This window comes from Budorcas taxicolor, chromosome 16 (assembly GCF_023091745.1).
Source record: "Budorcas taxicolor isolate Tak-1 chromosome 16, Takin1.1, whole genome shotgun sequence".
NCBI classification, from domain to species: Eukaryota; Metazoa; Chordata; class Mammalia; order Artiodactyla; family Bovidae; genus Budorcas; species Budorcas taxicolor.
In genome coordinates, this window is record NC_068925.1 from 48324462 (window position 1) to 48340049 (window position 15588).

At 51.3% G+C, this 15588-nt stretch overlaps 1 protein-coding gene across 1 annotated transcript in view; it reads left to right on the forward strand.

Moving 5' to 3' along the window:
• NPHP4 (nephrocystin 4) overlaps nt 1-15588 on the forward strand; it is a 138389-nt gene that overhangs the window by 105952 nt on the left and 16849 nt on the right. Inside the window, exons 16-18 of the mRNA XM_052653950.1 lie at nt 4503-4663; nt 6940-7120; nt 12762-12887. Of these exons, the coding sequence (XP_052509910.1) occupies nt 4503-4663; nt 6940-7120; nt 12762-12887 (468 nt within the window). The remainder of the gene's footprint in view (nt 1-4502; nt 4664-6939; nt 7121-12761; nt 12888-15588) is intronic.

Sequence of the window (15588 nt, forward strand, 5' to 3'; positions counted from 1 at the left end):
TCACTATCTCCTAGAGTTTGCTCAAATTCATGTCCATTGAGTTGGTGATATCTAACCATCTCATCCTCTGCCTCCCCCTTCTTTTCTTGCCCTCAATCTTTCTCGGCATCAAGGTCTTTTCCAATGAGTCGGCTCTTTGCATCAGGTGCCCAAAGTATTGGAACTTCAGCTTCAGTAACAGTCCTTCCAGTGAATATTCAGATTTGATTTCCTTTTGAATTGGTTTAATCTCATTGCTGTCCAAGGGACTCTCAAGAGTCTACTCCAACACCATAATTTGAAAGCATCAATTCTTTGGTGCTCAGCCTTCTTTATGGTCCGATTCCTCACGTTATGCATGACTACTGGAAAAACCATAGCTTTGATTATATGGACTGCTTTTAAAATGCTGCTATATGGTTGATGGAAAGGGAAGAACTGCTGTATTCAGTATGTTTCTCCTGATAGCTTACGAGTGAACGATGTCAGATTTGTGATCTCCGAAAAAGAAGATTTAGCTTTGGGACCAGGGACCAGGCATGATCACCCAAGAGCTTTTGTGTAGTAGAGTTTTATTAAAGTGAAACAGGGACAGAGAAACTGTCTGACATAGACATCAGAAGAGGGATGGAGAATGCCCCCCTCACTAGTCTTAGGAAGGGAGCTATATACTTTTTAAATTGGCTATTACAGTAAATCAAAAGAATGTCTCAAGGTTGTAAAGATCTTAATAGACCCACTCTCACAATTTACATTTTAAGCTGACAGGATCAGAACTAACAATAAAAAGATCTTACCAGGCCTACTCTCATAATAACATTTTAAGAGAACAGGATTAGTCAGAAGGTTTTCAAGAAGGAGAAACTGTCCTCAAGCAGGATTCATTGTTGTTATATAATCCTTGGTGGTGGTGGTTTAGTTGCTAAGTTGTGGCCAACTCTTGGGTCCCTGTGGACTGTAGCCCGCCAGGCTTCTCTGTCCATGGGATTCTCCAGGCAAGAATACTGGAATGGGTTGCCATTTCCTTCTCCGGGGATCTTCCCGACCCAGGAATCGAACCCAGGTCTCCTGCATTGCAGGCAGATGATTTACTGACTGTGAGGAAAGCCCTTAGTACAGAGTTTAAGCTGAGTTGTTTGTTGTGTAATCATCAGCTCTGGGCTTAAAGAAAAAAACACTTTATGTGACTAAAAAAGGTAGAGAAAAAAGACGTTTGTCCTTTCCTCCTCCTTGAGAATTCCAGACCCCTATCGCCTCCTCAACAGCCACAGACCCCTCTCTCCTCCTTGGGGATCCTGGGCATCTTATCAACCTGCCTAGGAATTGATTCTCTCACCCCCATTTTGCTCTTCCTGCTCTTTAACTAATGGTGATTTCAATGACGTTTTTGTTAATCGAGGATTAGTGATGACGCCACTTTGAAAAGGTGAAGGCGGGAGCCACGGTCCAGTTCCTGTCTCATATTGATAAGCCTGACACCAGCGGGACCCCAGAGAGGCCTGGGCTCCTGTAGGACTGAGTGTGTTGGGGTGGGTGCTGACTTGGGGTGGACTCAGCACCGTGTGCTAAGCTCTGTTTCAGTTTAAGCTCTGCACATGCCTGTGTGTGAATATCCCAGTTTTTAAAAAATCTTATTGAAGTATAGTTGGTTTACAGTGTGATGCTAGTTTCTGCTGTATAGCACAGTTATTCAGTTGTACAGATATACATACATATATATATATATATATATATATATATATATATAGTTTTTCATAGTCTTTTCCACTACAGTTTATCACAGGATATTGGATATAGCTCCCTGTGTTATACAGTAGGACCTTGTTAGTTACCACCCTACATGTAATAGTTTGCATCTGCTGGTCCCCCACTCCCAGTTCTTCCCTCCTCTGCCTCCTCTGCCCCTGGGCAATCATGAGTCTGTTCTCTATGTCTGTGCGTCTATTTCTGTCTTGTAGCTGGGTTCATTTGTGTCCTGTTTTAGATTCTGCGTATGAATGATATTATATGGTGTTTGTCTTTCTGACTTACTTTGCTTAATGTGATCATCTCTGGGTCCATCCATGTTGCTGCAAATGGCATTCTTTGATTCCTTTTAATAATCAAGTAATATTCCATTGTCTGAATTTGGCACTAAGGAGTTCATGATCTGAGCCAGTCAGCTCCCGGTCTTATTTTTGCTGACTGTATAGAGCTTCTCCATCTTTGGCTGCAAAGAATGTAATCAATCTGATTTCGGTGTTGACCATCTGGTGATGTCCATGTGTAGAGACTTCTCTTGTGTTGTTGGAAGAGGGTGTTTACTATGACCAGTGCGTTCTCTTGGCAAGACTCTATTAGCCTTTGCCCTGCTTCGTTCTGCATTCCAAGGCCAAATTGGCCTGTTACTCCAGGTGTTTCTTGACTTCTACTTTTGCACTCCAGTCACGACTGAAGCGACTTAGCAGCAGCAGCAGCAGCATAATGAAAAGGACATCTTTTTTGGGTGTTGCTAAAAGGTCTTGTAGGTCTTCATAGAACCGTTCAACTTCAGCTTCTTCAGTGTTACTGGTTGGGGCATAGACTTGGATTACTGTGATATTGAATGGTTTGCCTTGGAAACGAACAGAGATCATTCTGTTGTTTTTGAGATTGCATCCAAGTACTGCATTTTGGACTCTTTTTTTGACCATGATGGCTACTCCACTTGTTCTAAGGGGTTCGTGCCTGCAGTAGTAGATATAATGGTCATCTGAGTTAAATTCACACATTCCAGTCCATTTTAGTTCGCTGATTCCTAGAATGTGGATGCTCACTCTTGCCATCTCCTATTTGACCACTTCCCATTTGCCTTGATTCATGGACCTAACATTCCAGGTTCCTATGCAATATTGCTCTTTACAGCATCGGACCTTGCTTTTATTACCAGTCATACCCACAACTGGGTATTGTTTTTGCTTTGGCTCCATCCCTTCATTCTTTCTGGAGTTATTTCTCCACTGATCTCCAGTAGCATATTGGGCACCTACCGACCTGGGGAGTTCCTCTTTCAGTATCCTATCATTTTGCCTTTTCATACTGTTCATGGGGTTCTCAAGGCAAGAACACTGAAGTGGTTTGCCATTCCCTTTTTCAGTGGACCACATTCTGTCAGACCTCTCCACCATGACCCACCTATCTTGGGTGGCCCCACACGGCATGGCTTAGTTTCATTGAGTTAGACCAGGCTGTGGTTCATGTGATTAGATTGACTAGTTTTCTGTGATTATGGTTTCAGTGTGTCTGCCCTCTGATGCCCTCTCGCAACACCTACCATCTTACTTGAGTTTCTCTTACCTTGGACGTGGGGTATTTCTTCATGGCTGCTCCAGCAAAGCGCAGCCACTGCTCCTTGCCTTGGACGAGGGGTATCCTCACCACCGCCCCTCCTGACCTTGCCAACAAAGGTCCATCTAGTCAAGGCTATGGTTTTTCCAGTGGTCATGTATGGATGTGAGAGTTGGACTGTGAAGAAAGCTGAGTGCCGAAGAATTGATGCTTTTGAACTGTGGTGTTGGAGAAGACTCTTGAGAGTCCCTTGGACTGCAAGGAGATCCAACCAGTCCATCCTAAAGGAGATCAGTCCTGGGTGTTCTTTGGAAGGAATGATGCTAAAGCTGAAACTCCAGTACTCTGGCCACCTCTTGCAAAGAGTTCACTCATTGGAAAAGACTCTGATGCTAGGAGGGATTGGGGGCAGGAGGAGAAGGGGACGGCAGAGGATAAGATGCCTGGATGGCATCACCTACTTGATGGACGTGAGTCTGAGTGAACTCCGGGAGTTGGTGATGGACAGGGCAGCCTGGCGTGCTGTGATTCATGGGGTTGCAAAGAGTTGGACATGACTGAGGTGAACTGAACTGAATATTCCATTGTATATCTATCCATCTCTCTACCTGTATATGACATCTTCTGTCTCTGGTGAATATCCTAGTTTTTTTTTTTTTTTTTAAGATATTTTGATGTGGACCATGTTTTAAAATTTTGAGTTTGTTACAGTATTGCTTCTGTTTTATGTTTTGGCTTTTTGGCCCTGAGGCATATGGGGTCTTAGCTTCTGACCAGGGATCAAATCTGCCTGTTTTGGAAGGTGATGTCTTAGGCACTGGACCGCCAGGGAAGTCCCTGAATGCCCCAGTTTGAATAGAAGTAGATGCCATTTCTCCCTAAATCCTATGTGTCAGGTTTCATACTCCCTGTCTGGCCCCATCAGGGCATCTGTCCTTGTTCAGCATTGACTGTTTCACCAGGACTTGGTGAAACACATCTGTCTTATTTGAGGAATAACCTATTGCATATATTGGAAAGAAATATAGTCTTCTGAACACCACTCTTCCTGTCATTAATTTGGGCATTTTATAATGTTTTGATTACTATATTTATTAAGCTACGACTCTGCCAGAAGTGAAAATTTTTCATCATGCCCAGAGCAGAAAGTCCTCAAAGTATATAGATGATAAATGATTTCAGTTACTGTTGGGCCTGTTTGGGGCCTCTTTGCACAGGCTCTCCGGGCTTTCAGCGGAAGTACCTGGTGGACCCCGGGTTCCTGAGACCTGGGGAGCAGCGCTGGTTCACCCGCTACCTGGCCATGCAGACCCTGCAGATCGATGTCTGGGATGGGGACTCCCTGCTTCTTGTTGGATCTGCTGCCGTTCAGCTGAAGGTAGGTTTTTCCCACAGTTTCTCCTGCAAGGTCTGCTGCCTGGCGGTGTTGGTCATTGTCCAGTGCTGGGCATTGGCCTGGCTTCTTGGTTCACAAATTCAAACACTGCCGAGTCCTTGCCTTCTCCCAAGGAAGTGATGTTTACAGAACCTAAACTCGATCATGCTAGCTTACATCCGCCCAGTCATCAGATCCTCAGTCGAGCAGGTAATGTTGGCTCTGCTCCCTCGACGGTGAGCAGGGCAGTTCCCTGAGAGCAGCGAGGGGTCGGCCTTGTTCTCCAGGGGCTGCGCCCTCAGGACGATGGGCGCGATGAGTGAGTGATGGGCTGGGGAAGTATTTCCTGATGCTTATTCTCAGTTCCATGTATCACGAGAATCAGAATCTCATCCTTTTTCTAACTGTGCTTTCTATTCTCCTCATAGGCTAAAACTGAAATCTACGCATTAATTCAATTTTCTTCCCTGGGGCTTCTCCCCGAACCTTCCCTGTCACGTGACCAGGACCCCAGAGGGTCAGCATGGGGTCACACGGCAGCATCTAGACCAGGCCCTGGGTCACATCCACTGGCCCACATGCTGTCCTGAGAGCTTGCCCCTCAACCCTCCACCCTGGGGTGGAGCGGAAGAGGATACGGGGCCATCCCTACAGCTCTGGACTCTCTCTGTCCTTCATCCACTTTTCCTTCATCCCCTGTTGGTTTAAAACTGCTCATCTATTTATTCGCCTGGCTCGGGTCTGAGTTCCGGCGTGCGGGATCTTTCGCTTTGGCGTGGGTCCCTCTGGTTGTGCTGCTCAGGCTCAGTAGTTGTGTCATCTGCGCTCAGTGCCTGTGGTGCTCGGGTCAGTTGTGGTGCTCAGACTTGGTTGCCCCGCCGCATATGGGATCTTAGTTCCTGGACCAGGGATTGAACCCATGGGTCCTGCCTTGCCAGGTGGATTCTTAACTGCTGGACACCAGGGAAGCCCCACAGCTGTTTGCCTTCTGGATTCCAGCCGCAGCCCCGTAGGTTACCCTGCCTGAGCCTTGCGTGGCTGGTCGCTGAGACCTGCAGGGCCGCTCCCATCCCCGCCTCGCTCCTCAGTGCCCTGCCCCCCGAGGAGCTCATGGCTCTGCCACTTGCATTGCATGTCCCCTTGCAGTGACTCTGACCCTGTGCTCTCCATCCTCGGAGCCACCTGCTCCTCCCTCCGTTCTTCCCTCTTTCAGCTGGCCCGGCTGCAGCTGCCCCCACCCGCGGGTCTCAGGGCCCATCCCTGAGTGGGTGACACCCCCAGGGCAGTAGAAGGAGCTGGGGGCAGTGTGTGCAGAGCACTGGGTGGGGTCCACGGCTGGAGAGGACTGAGCTACTACTGTCCTACCCTTTATGGTTATTAGCTTTTTAAAAAGTATCTGCAGTTTCTGAGGTGAGAAGCAATACCCTGTTTTTATTGCCATCCTTGCTCCCTGGGCAGCTGAGCGTCACCTCTTGCCTTGACCAGTGTCCCTCTGGAGGGGTCTTCACCCCATCCAGCCACCGAGACTCCTGAACCATGCCTGTGTTGGCATCAGGTGGACAAGCACTGCTGAGCAAGCAGGATCTACACAGCTGGAAGCCCCCAGACCTGCTAAGGAGGGATCTTGTCTGAGTGTGTCCACCCCAGAGACGGACAGAGGATGGATGCTGGGGGGACAGGGCCAGAATTCCAGAAGTGGGAACTTAATGTGGACCCACGCTTCTGTTGCTATGTGAAGTCGAGAGGCCTGGTCACCTCCAGGCCTTGAAGGAGGAGGGGCCCAGCCCTCCCTCCCTCCTGGCCCCACTCTCCTTGGGCTCAGGCTGAGGACTGAGGGGTTAAAGTTGATTAGCAGAGAAGAGTGGGCTCCAGAACATCCCGGTACTTCCTGGGTCTGCCTGGCCTGGCTGTGAGCCTGGGTCTGGCCTGGAGACCTTCCTGACCTGGCTCCGTCTGCCCTGTGGTCCCTTCTTAGACCCGCTGCTCATCTTTCAGCCACTCTAGAGCGCTCCCGGCCCAGGCCTGGCATGCCCCCTGCCTTCCCTGAGTGGAGGCCCAGTGGAGACTCCTCGGGGCTCCCCTTGTCATGCACTTCCCGACTTCCCCTGCAGAGGGGGCTGTATGAAGGGCTGCCAGGCCTGCTCAAGTTTACTCAGTGGCTGGACCGGGATGTACTTTGTTAAAGACCTGACATCAGTCTTTAACATCGAGGACTCGGGTTTTCAGAGCAGATGGCCTCTGCCTCAGCCGCCCTCTGACCCATGCCTTCTCCTCTGCAGCACCTCCTCCGCCAGGGGCGGCCGGCCGTGCAGGTCTCGCACGAGCTGGAGGTTGTGGCGACTGAATACGAGCAGGACGCCATGGTGGTGAGTGGAGACATGACCAGGTTTGGTTGCGTCAAACCCATCGACATCCACACAGTGGTGAAGGGCCAGCTGCACTTGACCTTGGCCAACGTGGGTAAGAGTCCCCAGCAGCTTGACTGTTGTTCCCGGGTAGCCACTCTGCTTCCCATTTGGGGCGTGAGCCCCCTCACGACAGTGGTCACATGGGCAGCAGCTCTCGGTAGGAATTCAGCTCTCATTAGCTTGACCACTGAGTCTGTCCTTGACCACCGAATGTCTGTCATCGGTCACTGAATGTCTGTCCTTGACCAATGAGTCTAGCCTTGTCCACTGAGTGCCTGCCACGATCCCAGAGCCTCTGTCCTCGACCACTGAGCCTTCCCTGGCACTGTTTGTGTGGCGTTCCTGATATCTGGTTGGGGTTTGGGATTGTTTGCTGTCTCGGTCTTGCCCAGGTTCTGTTTCTGGTACTGTGCATGGGGCATCTCCGTGATGATCCTCACATAAGGTGCCTGGCTTCAGGAGAGATCTCGGTCAGCTCATAGCACTACCTCATCGTTGGGGAGAGACAAGAGAACTGTTCCTAAGCTCCACACGCACAGCTTGGGGAGAGGAGCAGAAGGACAGAGGAGCAGAGAGACAGAGGGACAGAGGAGCACAGGGATGCTCTCCTTCAGAGTCGAGCACCTTGACCTCATGTCAGATGGTATCCCAACAGCTGCTTGGCAGAGGCACCGAGGAAAGCCCTCTCTGGCCCTGGCATGGTCCTGCCTGGACATTCTCAGGTCTCCACTAAGCCCCTGATGGGACAGGGGACGTTAGGCCTGGCAGGCCTGCCTGTGCCCGCCTCAGAGCAGAGGACAGCATGAACCCCATGGGGCTAGTGACCAGCCCACTCCATTCCCTCCAGGGGACCGTGGGAGGACTGAAAGCAGGACACCGCCAAGCCATTGAGGCTTCTGGACTGCAACCTCTCTGTTGCTTTCTTGCGGAATTTTCCATTCCTCACAGCCCAGCCTGATCTCAGAGCCTGCAGCCCCATGGGCCTCACCGACGCGTGCGGAGAGCCGGAGCCAAGCAGCGGGAGCCAGCGCGGAGCTCATTAAGCCAGGTCTGAGGCTTCTGCTTGCTTGTTTACAGCTGTCGGATCCAAGGCAGCCTGGAAAACAGACAATATGGAAACAGCAAAACTCAATTAGGTCCTAGAGAAATAAATGAGCCGCGTGTGAGGAGCAGACATTATTCAAAAGTGCCCACGACATAGGGGAGTTGCTAGAAGCCTCCTTCTGCCTCTGAGATTGTGTTGGCTATTTTTATATTTAATTCACCAGCCCACAAATATGCAGTGACTCCAGGTTTTAAAATCTTATCTTTGGAAGAAAGATTAGCTCCATTATATGTTATCTTAAATTGTCATTTTCATACTTTGCCTGCAAGACAGAGATAAGGCGGTGGGAAGGAGCCTGAGACAGCCAGCCTGGGAGGCTGCGCTGTCGCTGAGCAGGGATGGATAACAAAGCACCGAAGCTGCGCGCAGCCCACTTGTACGAAGCGGCCGCACCGTGCTTTCCTCTGTACAGTCTGTGGTTTTTTGAAAAAGGAAAAATAAAAGTGTCATGGCTTTTATTTCTTTATAAAACTGGTTGTTCTGAGCCGAGCAGCAGGCACGGGCCGGCAGAGGCGGTAATGGCAGTGTGGGCCTTTCGAGGGGACAGAGGTGGGGCCAGCAGCCGCCTAGACGGCACCCAGGCCTCTGTGTTCACAGCCGGGTTCAAGTGTGAGGCTGCAGATCGAGGCATGACGCCCGGGTTCCCTGGGAATCTTTCTGTGGCAGAGGGTCGTCCTTGTGCTCTGCGGCTTCTCGGTGCAGACGAGCTTTTTGACACTCCTTTCATGCCAGGAACTTCTGCTGCTTTACCCTCATGGCTCAGACAGTAAAGAATCTGTCTGCCAATGCAGGAGACCTGGGTTCGATCCCTGGGTTGGGAAGATCCCCTGGAGAAGGGAATGGCTGCACACTCCCGTATGCTTGCCTGGAGAATGCCATGGACAGAGGAGCCTGGCGGGCTACATCCATGGGGCCATAAAAAGTCGGACACACTGAGCAGACCAACACTTCCTTTTCATCATTTAGAGATCTCAGAATTCTTTATCCTGGGATCCTGCTTGTGCGTGTGACCACTGTATCTAAGGCCTCCTGAGGGACCAGGGGCTGCCCTGACCCCTGGCTGCACAGTCAAGTACTGGTGCTCTCGGGTGTCAGTAATGCCTAACGCAGCTCCTGACATCACTCAGGGTTATGGGAGCACCGGGTGCTGTGGACTTTGATGGATGACCTGGGTTTGGGGTCGAACAGTGTGATCACTCTGCATAGGGGAAGGCAGGGCGGCTGCCCAGCTGCTTTGGGAGCCCTGCAGATTTGAGGGTGTCTTGGCTTCAGATGCAGTTTGCCAGGACTGCATCTGAGTGTGTGGTGGTTGGGTAGGTGATGGAGGCAGCTCCCGTCACAAGAGGGGAGGCAGGAAGGCCTCCGGGAGCCGAGATTCCCAGAAAATGCTACCCACTCCAGTATTCTTGCCTGGGAAATCCCATGGACAGAGCAGCCTGGCGGGCTACAGTCCATGGGGTTGCAGAGTCAGACTCGACTGAGAGACCAGCACACACTGCTCTATAGCCATGTGTTGGTCGCCAGCTGTAACTTTCTGTCTCATGGAAGGGGACAAAAACCTCAGCAATTTCAGGTCGCAGATTGTGCCCTGATGAGACGTGGCACCTTCACCCCATGTGGTCCTGGAGCAGGTGTGCAAATGTAAATCCAGTTTCTCAAGATTACTACCCCTTTCTAAACAAGGGCTTTTCAGGTGGCGCTAGTGGTAAAGAACCCATCTGCCAATGCAGGAGACATGAGACAGGTTCAGTCCCTGGGTCAGGAAGATCCCCTGCAGAGAGGCATGGCCATCCTCTCCAGTATTCCTGCCTGGAGAGCCCATGAACAGAGGAGCCTGGAGAGTTGCAGTCCATAGGGTCGCAAAGAGCTGGATACAACTGAAGTGACTTAGCACCAGCACGATAGCATGTTTCTAAACAAACCGACGCTCCAAATACAAATACAGTGGGAGGAAGTGATCAGGAAGCCCAGGACGGCCCTCGTCTGTGGGGTAGGTAACCACATGTGCTGTTGGGTCACACGCTGTGGTGATGGTCGGTCCTCCTGAGAGCTGGAGCTCCAAGGACACTGTCCCCTGCCCCTGCGAGCTAGTGGGGCAGATTTGGGCTTTGCTGCAGTTCTCTGGGTTTCTGTGGATCTCAGTGGAGCTATTATCAGGCTCACAACCTGCCTGCCTCCTTTCAGCTGGATCCGGGTGGACCACAGGCCTCTGTGCCCACGACCCAGGGACCCACTTGCTGCAGGATTAAGGTGGTGGAGAAAGCCACGGCAGTGCGCCCTCAAGGACACTGCTGGTTCTCCCTTGTAATGTTTGCCCTTGACCCAGCACAGCCGTGGGAGGACTCAGGAAGTAATTGCTACACCGGCCAGTCTGAGAGCTTGTCTGGCCTCAGAATTCCGTCATCTTGGATGTCAGGGGATGAAGCCGACCTCAGGTGTGAGAGCTCCTCTGAGTGAGGAGGGGTCGATACCAGGTTCCTTTCTCAGGGAGGAGGTTGACGATCCTAGGACGGTAGCTGCTGTCAGGTCAAAAATAGGTCCCATGGAGACGAGAACAATGCTCAGCGGCTTCAGTTTGCAGCGGAAGATGGAAGACCCCTGGGAAGGGTGTGGGGGCAGCTGCAGGGGATGAGAGTGAACGTAGGGCGGCTTCCTGGTGGTTTCCGGAGCAACAGCAGAACAGTTCTGACCGCGGACGCTGTGGGGCTGCCGCTGCCCCAGGGGCTGTGGACCATAGGCTCCCACACCTGCCTGTGCGGCCGTTTCCCCGGGAGGATGTGGAAGAAGCGGAACCTCCAGTTGGCCAGGACTGCATCTGAGTGTGTGGTGGCTGGGTAGGTGATGGAGGCAGCTCCCGTCACAAGAGGGGAGGCAGGAAGGCCTCCGGGAGCCGAGATTCCCAGAAAATGCTCAAGAGGACCAGAATGAAAGCTCGCCGAGAGCAGGGCTTGCTCACTGCATCACCAGCCTTTAAACCTTGTCGCGTGAATTGCTCCTTGATTGACCAGAGATGATTTCTGTCTGTCATTTTTATTTTTGGCCCTGCCACATGGCATGAAGGTTCTTAGCTTCCCAACCAGGAATTGGACGCTGTAGCCCTCTGTCATGGAAGCTTGGCGCCTTAGCCACCAGGGAGGTCCCTTGGTTTTTCATTTCTGAATCTGGCCTTTCCCATGCCCACAGCAGGCCTTTGCCCTCATTCATCTTTTGGGGGGATGGTCTGCTGTCGCACCAACATGTTTGGGGCCTCCAGCTGCAGTTCCAGGGTCTGCTGCTGTTCCTTGGGGTCTGGGGTGGTGGTCCCCCTCTGGAGCAGTGCAGGGACCTTGACCTCCCTTGGAAGGTTGGCTATCCTCTTTCCAGCCTTGGCTGAGAACAGCCCAGAGAGAGTTCCCGTCAGGTTGCTGGAGACATACACCCCACCTTTGTCCCTGAGAGGACAAGCTGACACCTGCAGGTGGGTGGGCATGCTGATGCTTGGGCCCTGCGCTTGCCGTGAACAGCAGCCTCCCGGCAGCATGTAGACTTGCAGAGGTGGGGCTGAAGGGGGCTACTGAGCTGAGCAGGAGCATCACCCCCTTCCCTGGGTCCCATCCAGGGGACAGGGTCCCCTTCTAATCCCTCCCAGAAAGACTGCCGGACACCCCAGACTGCCGGTGTTCAGCTCCCAGCTGGAATCAGAGAGATGAGTAGCGTGTCTTGTGTTTGGTGGTTGTTTCCGGATCTGACAGCTGAGCTCTGTCTGCCTCACCCCGAGGGGTGTCAGGTCCATGCAGAGAGGTGGTGGTCCCGAGGACAGGGCCCATCTACCCAGGCGAAGCATGTCTGTGGCAAACACTTGTCATCCCTGGGACCAGACAACACTGGAAATAGTGAAGCCTGCCCCGGTTCAGCTGGAGGGAAGTAGGGCTGGGCCTCGGGACACACTGTCCCTTGAAGCCACTTTGTTCCCTCCAGAGCTCTTTCAGCAAACAGCCCCCAGTCCCCGCATGGAGTCTCCTCTCCTCTACCCCCAGGGGCCCTGTGTGGGGGCTCCTCTCTCCTCTGGTGGCCCTGCATGGAGGCTTCTCTCTCATCCAAGGGCCCTCTATTGAGGCTCCTTCACCCCTCCCCCAGGGGCCCTGTGTGGGTCTCCTCTCTCCCCGGGGGCGGGATACCACATGGAGACTCCTCCCTGCCAGGAGTTTTTGGGCACAGATGTTTGCAGAAGGGTACAAAGGCCTTCCTGCAGCAGCGTGACACTCGAGGGCTGACGACAGAGTCTGTGACCATCCCAGAGCGCGAGGCTGGGCTTTCGGGGACCTGCCTCAGGGGTCCTGAGCCCCAACTCCTCTCTGGAGAGCAGATGGCTGCTCGGAGAAGGAGAGGAGATGTGGACCTGGAGAGCGGGGAAAACAGGCCTCTGCTGGCCACCCACCATCGCTGTTGCAAAACAAATTCAGGCCAAGAGTGGAATGTGGGGATGTTGGTGGGTCAGTGGGTATTTGAAGCCAGATCTCCTTATCAGGGGTGTATGTGTGTTATCAGACTCTTTACTGATATTAATGTCCTGTGCGGGGTGGTGTGTGTTGGGGGTGTTTTCATACAGGTCACTTGTGTGAACAGAGAGTGAGGAGTCCCAGTTCCCTGCCACCTTCCAGGTTGAGGGTCATCTCAAATGATGGAGTCAGCAACTTCATGGGAGGCAGCCTCCTGACACCTGGGGGCCCCAGATGTGAGTGGAGAGGGCAAGGAACCTGTGGGTGGGAAGGGAGGTTTTGTGCTTGGTGTGATGGGCCAGGGGGTGGGATGGAGTAAGGGAAGGGAGGCTCTGTGTGTGTGTGTGTGAATGCGTGTGCAGGTACACACGTGTGAGGCTGTGTGGTGCCCACTGTCCTGAATCTGGGGGTGGACTGGTGGCTCACTGTCTGGCTCAGTGACCTGCAGGCCATGTTGAGTCACCATGCCCATCCACCCTGCCCTCTCCAGATGGTGGAAGCCACTGTTATTCTTCGGAGTTCATAGTCCTGTGAGTGATGTTTGTTTTTAGGCAGCTGCTGCTTTGTGGGGGAAGAGGAAAGGGAGAAAGGTCAGGATAAACAGAGACTGATTTTTAAAACTAGTTAGAAACTCCTCATGTTGGGAAGAGAAGAATAAACCAGTTAGGAAAACTTGGGCAATAAAGACCTGGGCTTGGTGAAAATCTTGCCTAACTGGGAAGATTTTCTGTCGAATGACCCACCGACCTAAATGTCAAATACTGTCCTTGGAATGAAAAGTGCAGGGTGCCCTTAGAAAAGCACCCCCCAGATGTTGTGGGTCATCTCATGTGAATCCAAAACCACCATGAGCTTCTTGTGTTGATGGCCCTTGATGTTGGTGGCCTTGAATCTGTGCCCCAGGTGGGAAGTCAGAGCTGAGGGGCTCAGGAGAAGGAGGCCTCCAGAATCCCACAAGTCTCCTGGAACTTCAGCCCAAACTTTGTGGGTCCTCCTCGTTCTTCCCAGGAGAGGGGCCTGTGTACATTCAGTTGCTCTAGGGGGTCCACACTGCATGAATCAGGCAACTCATTTCAACGTCAGAGAAGCTGAGGCAGAGAGGTCAGGTGATTTGGCCAGTGGCGTGGTTAGGGTTGTGAACTGGCACAAGAGTCCAGATTCCTTGCTTTGGGTCTAGTGCTTCTCTACCCCTAGTTGGTCTCTCTGCCCACCCAGATGATGGATGGAGAGCTGGCCGATGGAGCAGGAAGTCCCCATCCCTGGGAACCAGTGGGAGTTCAGTTCAGTTCAGTCGCTCAGTCAAGTCCAACTCTTCAGGACCCCATGGATTCCAGCAGGTCAGGCCTCCCTGTCTATCACCAGCTCCCAGAGCTTGCACAAACTCAAGTCCATCGAGTCGGTTATGCCATCCAACCGTCTCATCCTCTGTTGTCCCCTTGTCCTGCCTTCAGTCTTTCCCAGCATCAGAGTTTTTCCCATTGAGTCAGTTGTTTGCATCAGGTGGCCCAAGTATTGGAGTTTTAGCTTCAGCATCAGCTCTTTCAGTGAATATTCAGGACTGATTTCCTTTAGGATTGGCTGGTTGGATCTCCTTGAAGTCCAAGGGACTCTCAAGAGTCTTCTCCAACACCATAGTTCAAATGCATCAATTCTTTGTCACTCAGCCTTCTTTATGGCCCAACTCTCACATTGGTACATGACTACTGGAAAAATCATAGCTTTGACTAGATGGACCTTTGTTGGCAAAGTAATGTCTCTGCTTTTTAATATGCTGTCTAGGTTGGTCATAGCTTTTCTTCCAAGGAGCAAGCATCTTTTAATTTCATGGCTGCAGTCACCATCTGCAGTGATTTTGGAGCCCAAGAAAATAGTCTCTCACTGTTTCCATTGTCTCCCCATCTATTTGTCATGAAGTGGTGGGACCAGATGCCATGATCTTAGTTTTCTGAATGTTGAGTATTAAAGCAATTTTTTCACTCTCCTCTTTCACTTTCATCAAGAGGCTTTTCAGTTCCTCTTCACTTTCTGCCATAAGGGTGGTGTTATTTGCATATCTGAGGTTATTGATATTTCTCTTGGCAGTCTTTATTCCAGCTTGTGCTTTATCCAGCCCGACGTTTCACATGATGTACTCTACATAGGAGTTAAATAAGCAGGGTGACAATATACAGCCTTGACGTACTCCTTTCGTACTTTGGAACCAGTCTGTTGTTCCATGTCTGGTTCTAACTGTTGCTTCTTAACCTGCATACACATTTCAGGAGGCAGGTCGGGTGGTCTGGTATTCTCATCTCTTTAAGAGTTTTCTGCAGTTTGTTGTGATCCACACAGTCAAAGGCTTTGGCGTAGTCAATAAAGCAGAAGTAGACTTTTTTCTGGAATTCTCTTGCTTTTTCGCTGATCCAACAGATGCTGGCAGTTTGATCTCTGGTTCCTCTGCCTTTTCTAAATCCAGCTTGAACATTTGGAAGTTCACCGTTCACAAACTGTTGAAGCCTCGCTTGGAGAATTTTGAGCATTAGTTTGCTAGCCTGTGAGATGAGTGCAATTGTGCCGTAGTTTGAATATTCTTTGGCATTGCCTTTCTTTGGGATTGGGATGAAAACTGACCTTTTCCCGTCCTGTGGCCACTGCCGAGTTTTCCAAATTTGCTGGCATATTGAGTGCATCACTTTCACAGCATCATCTTTTAGGATTTGAAATAGCTCAATTGGAATTCCATCACCTCCACTAGCTTTGTTCATAGTGATGCTTTCTAAGGTCCACTTGACTTCGCATTCCAGGATGTCTGGCTCTAGGCGAGTGATCACACCATCCTGGTTATCTGGGTCATGAAGACCTTTTTTGTATAGTTCTGTGTATTCTTGCCACCTTTCTTAATATCTTCAGTTTCTGTTAGGTGCATCCAGTTTCTGTTAGGTGCATCCTGTTTCTGTC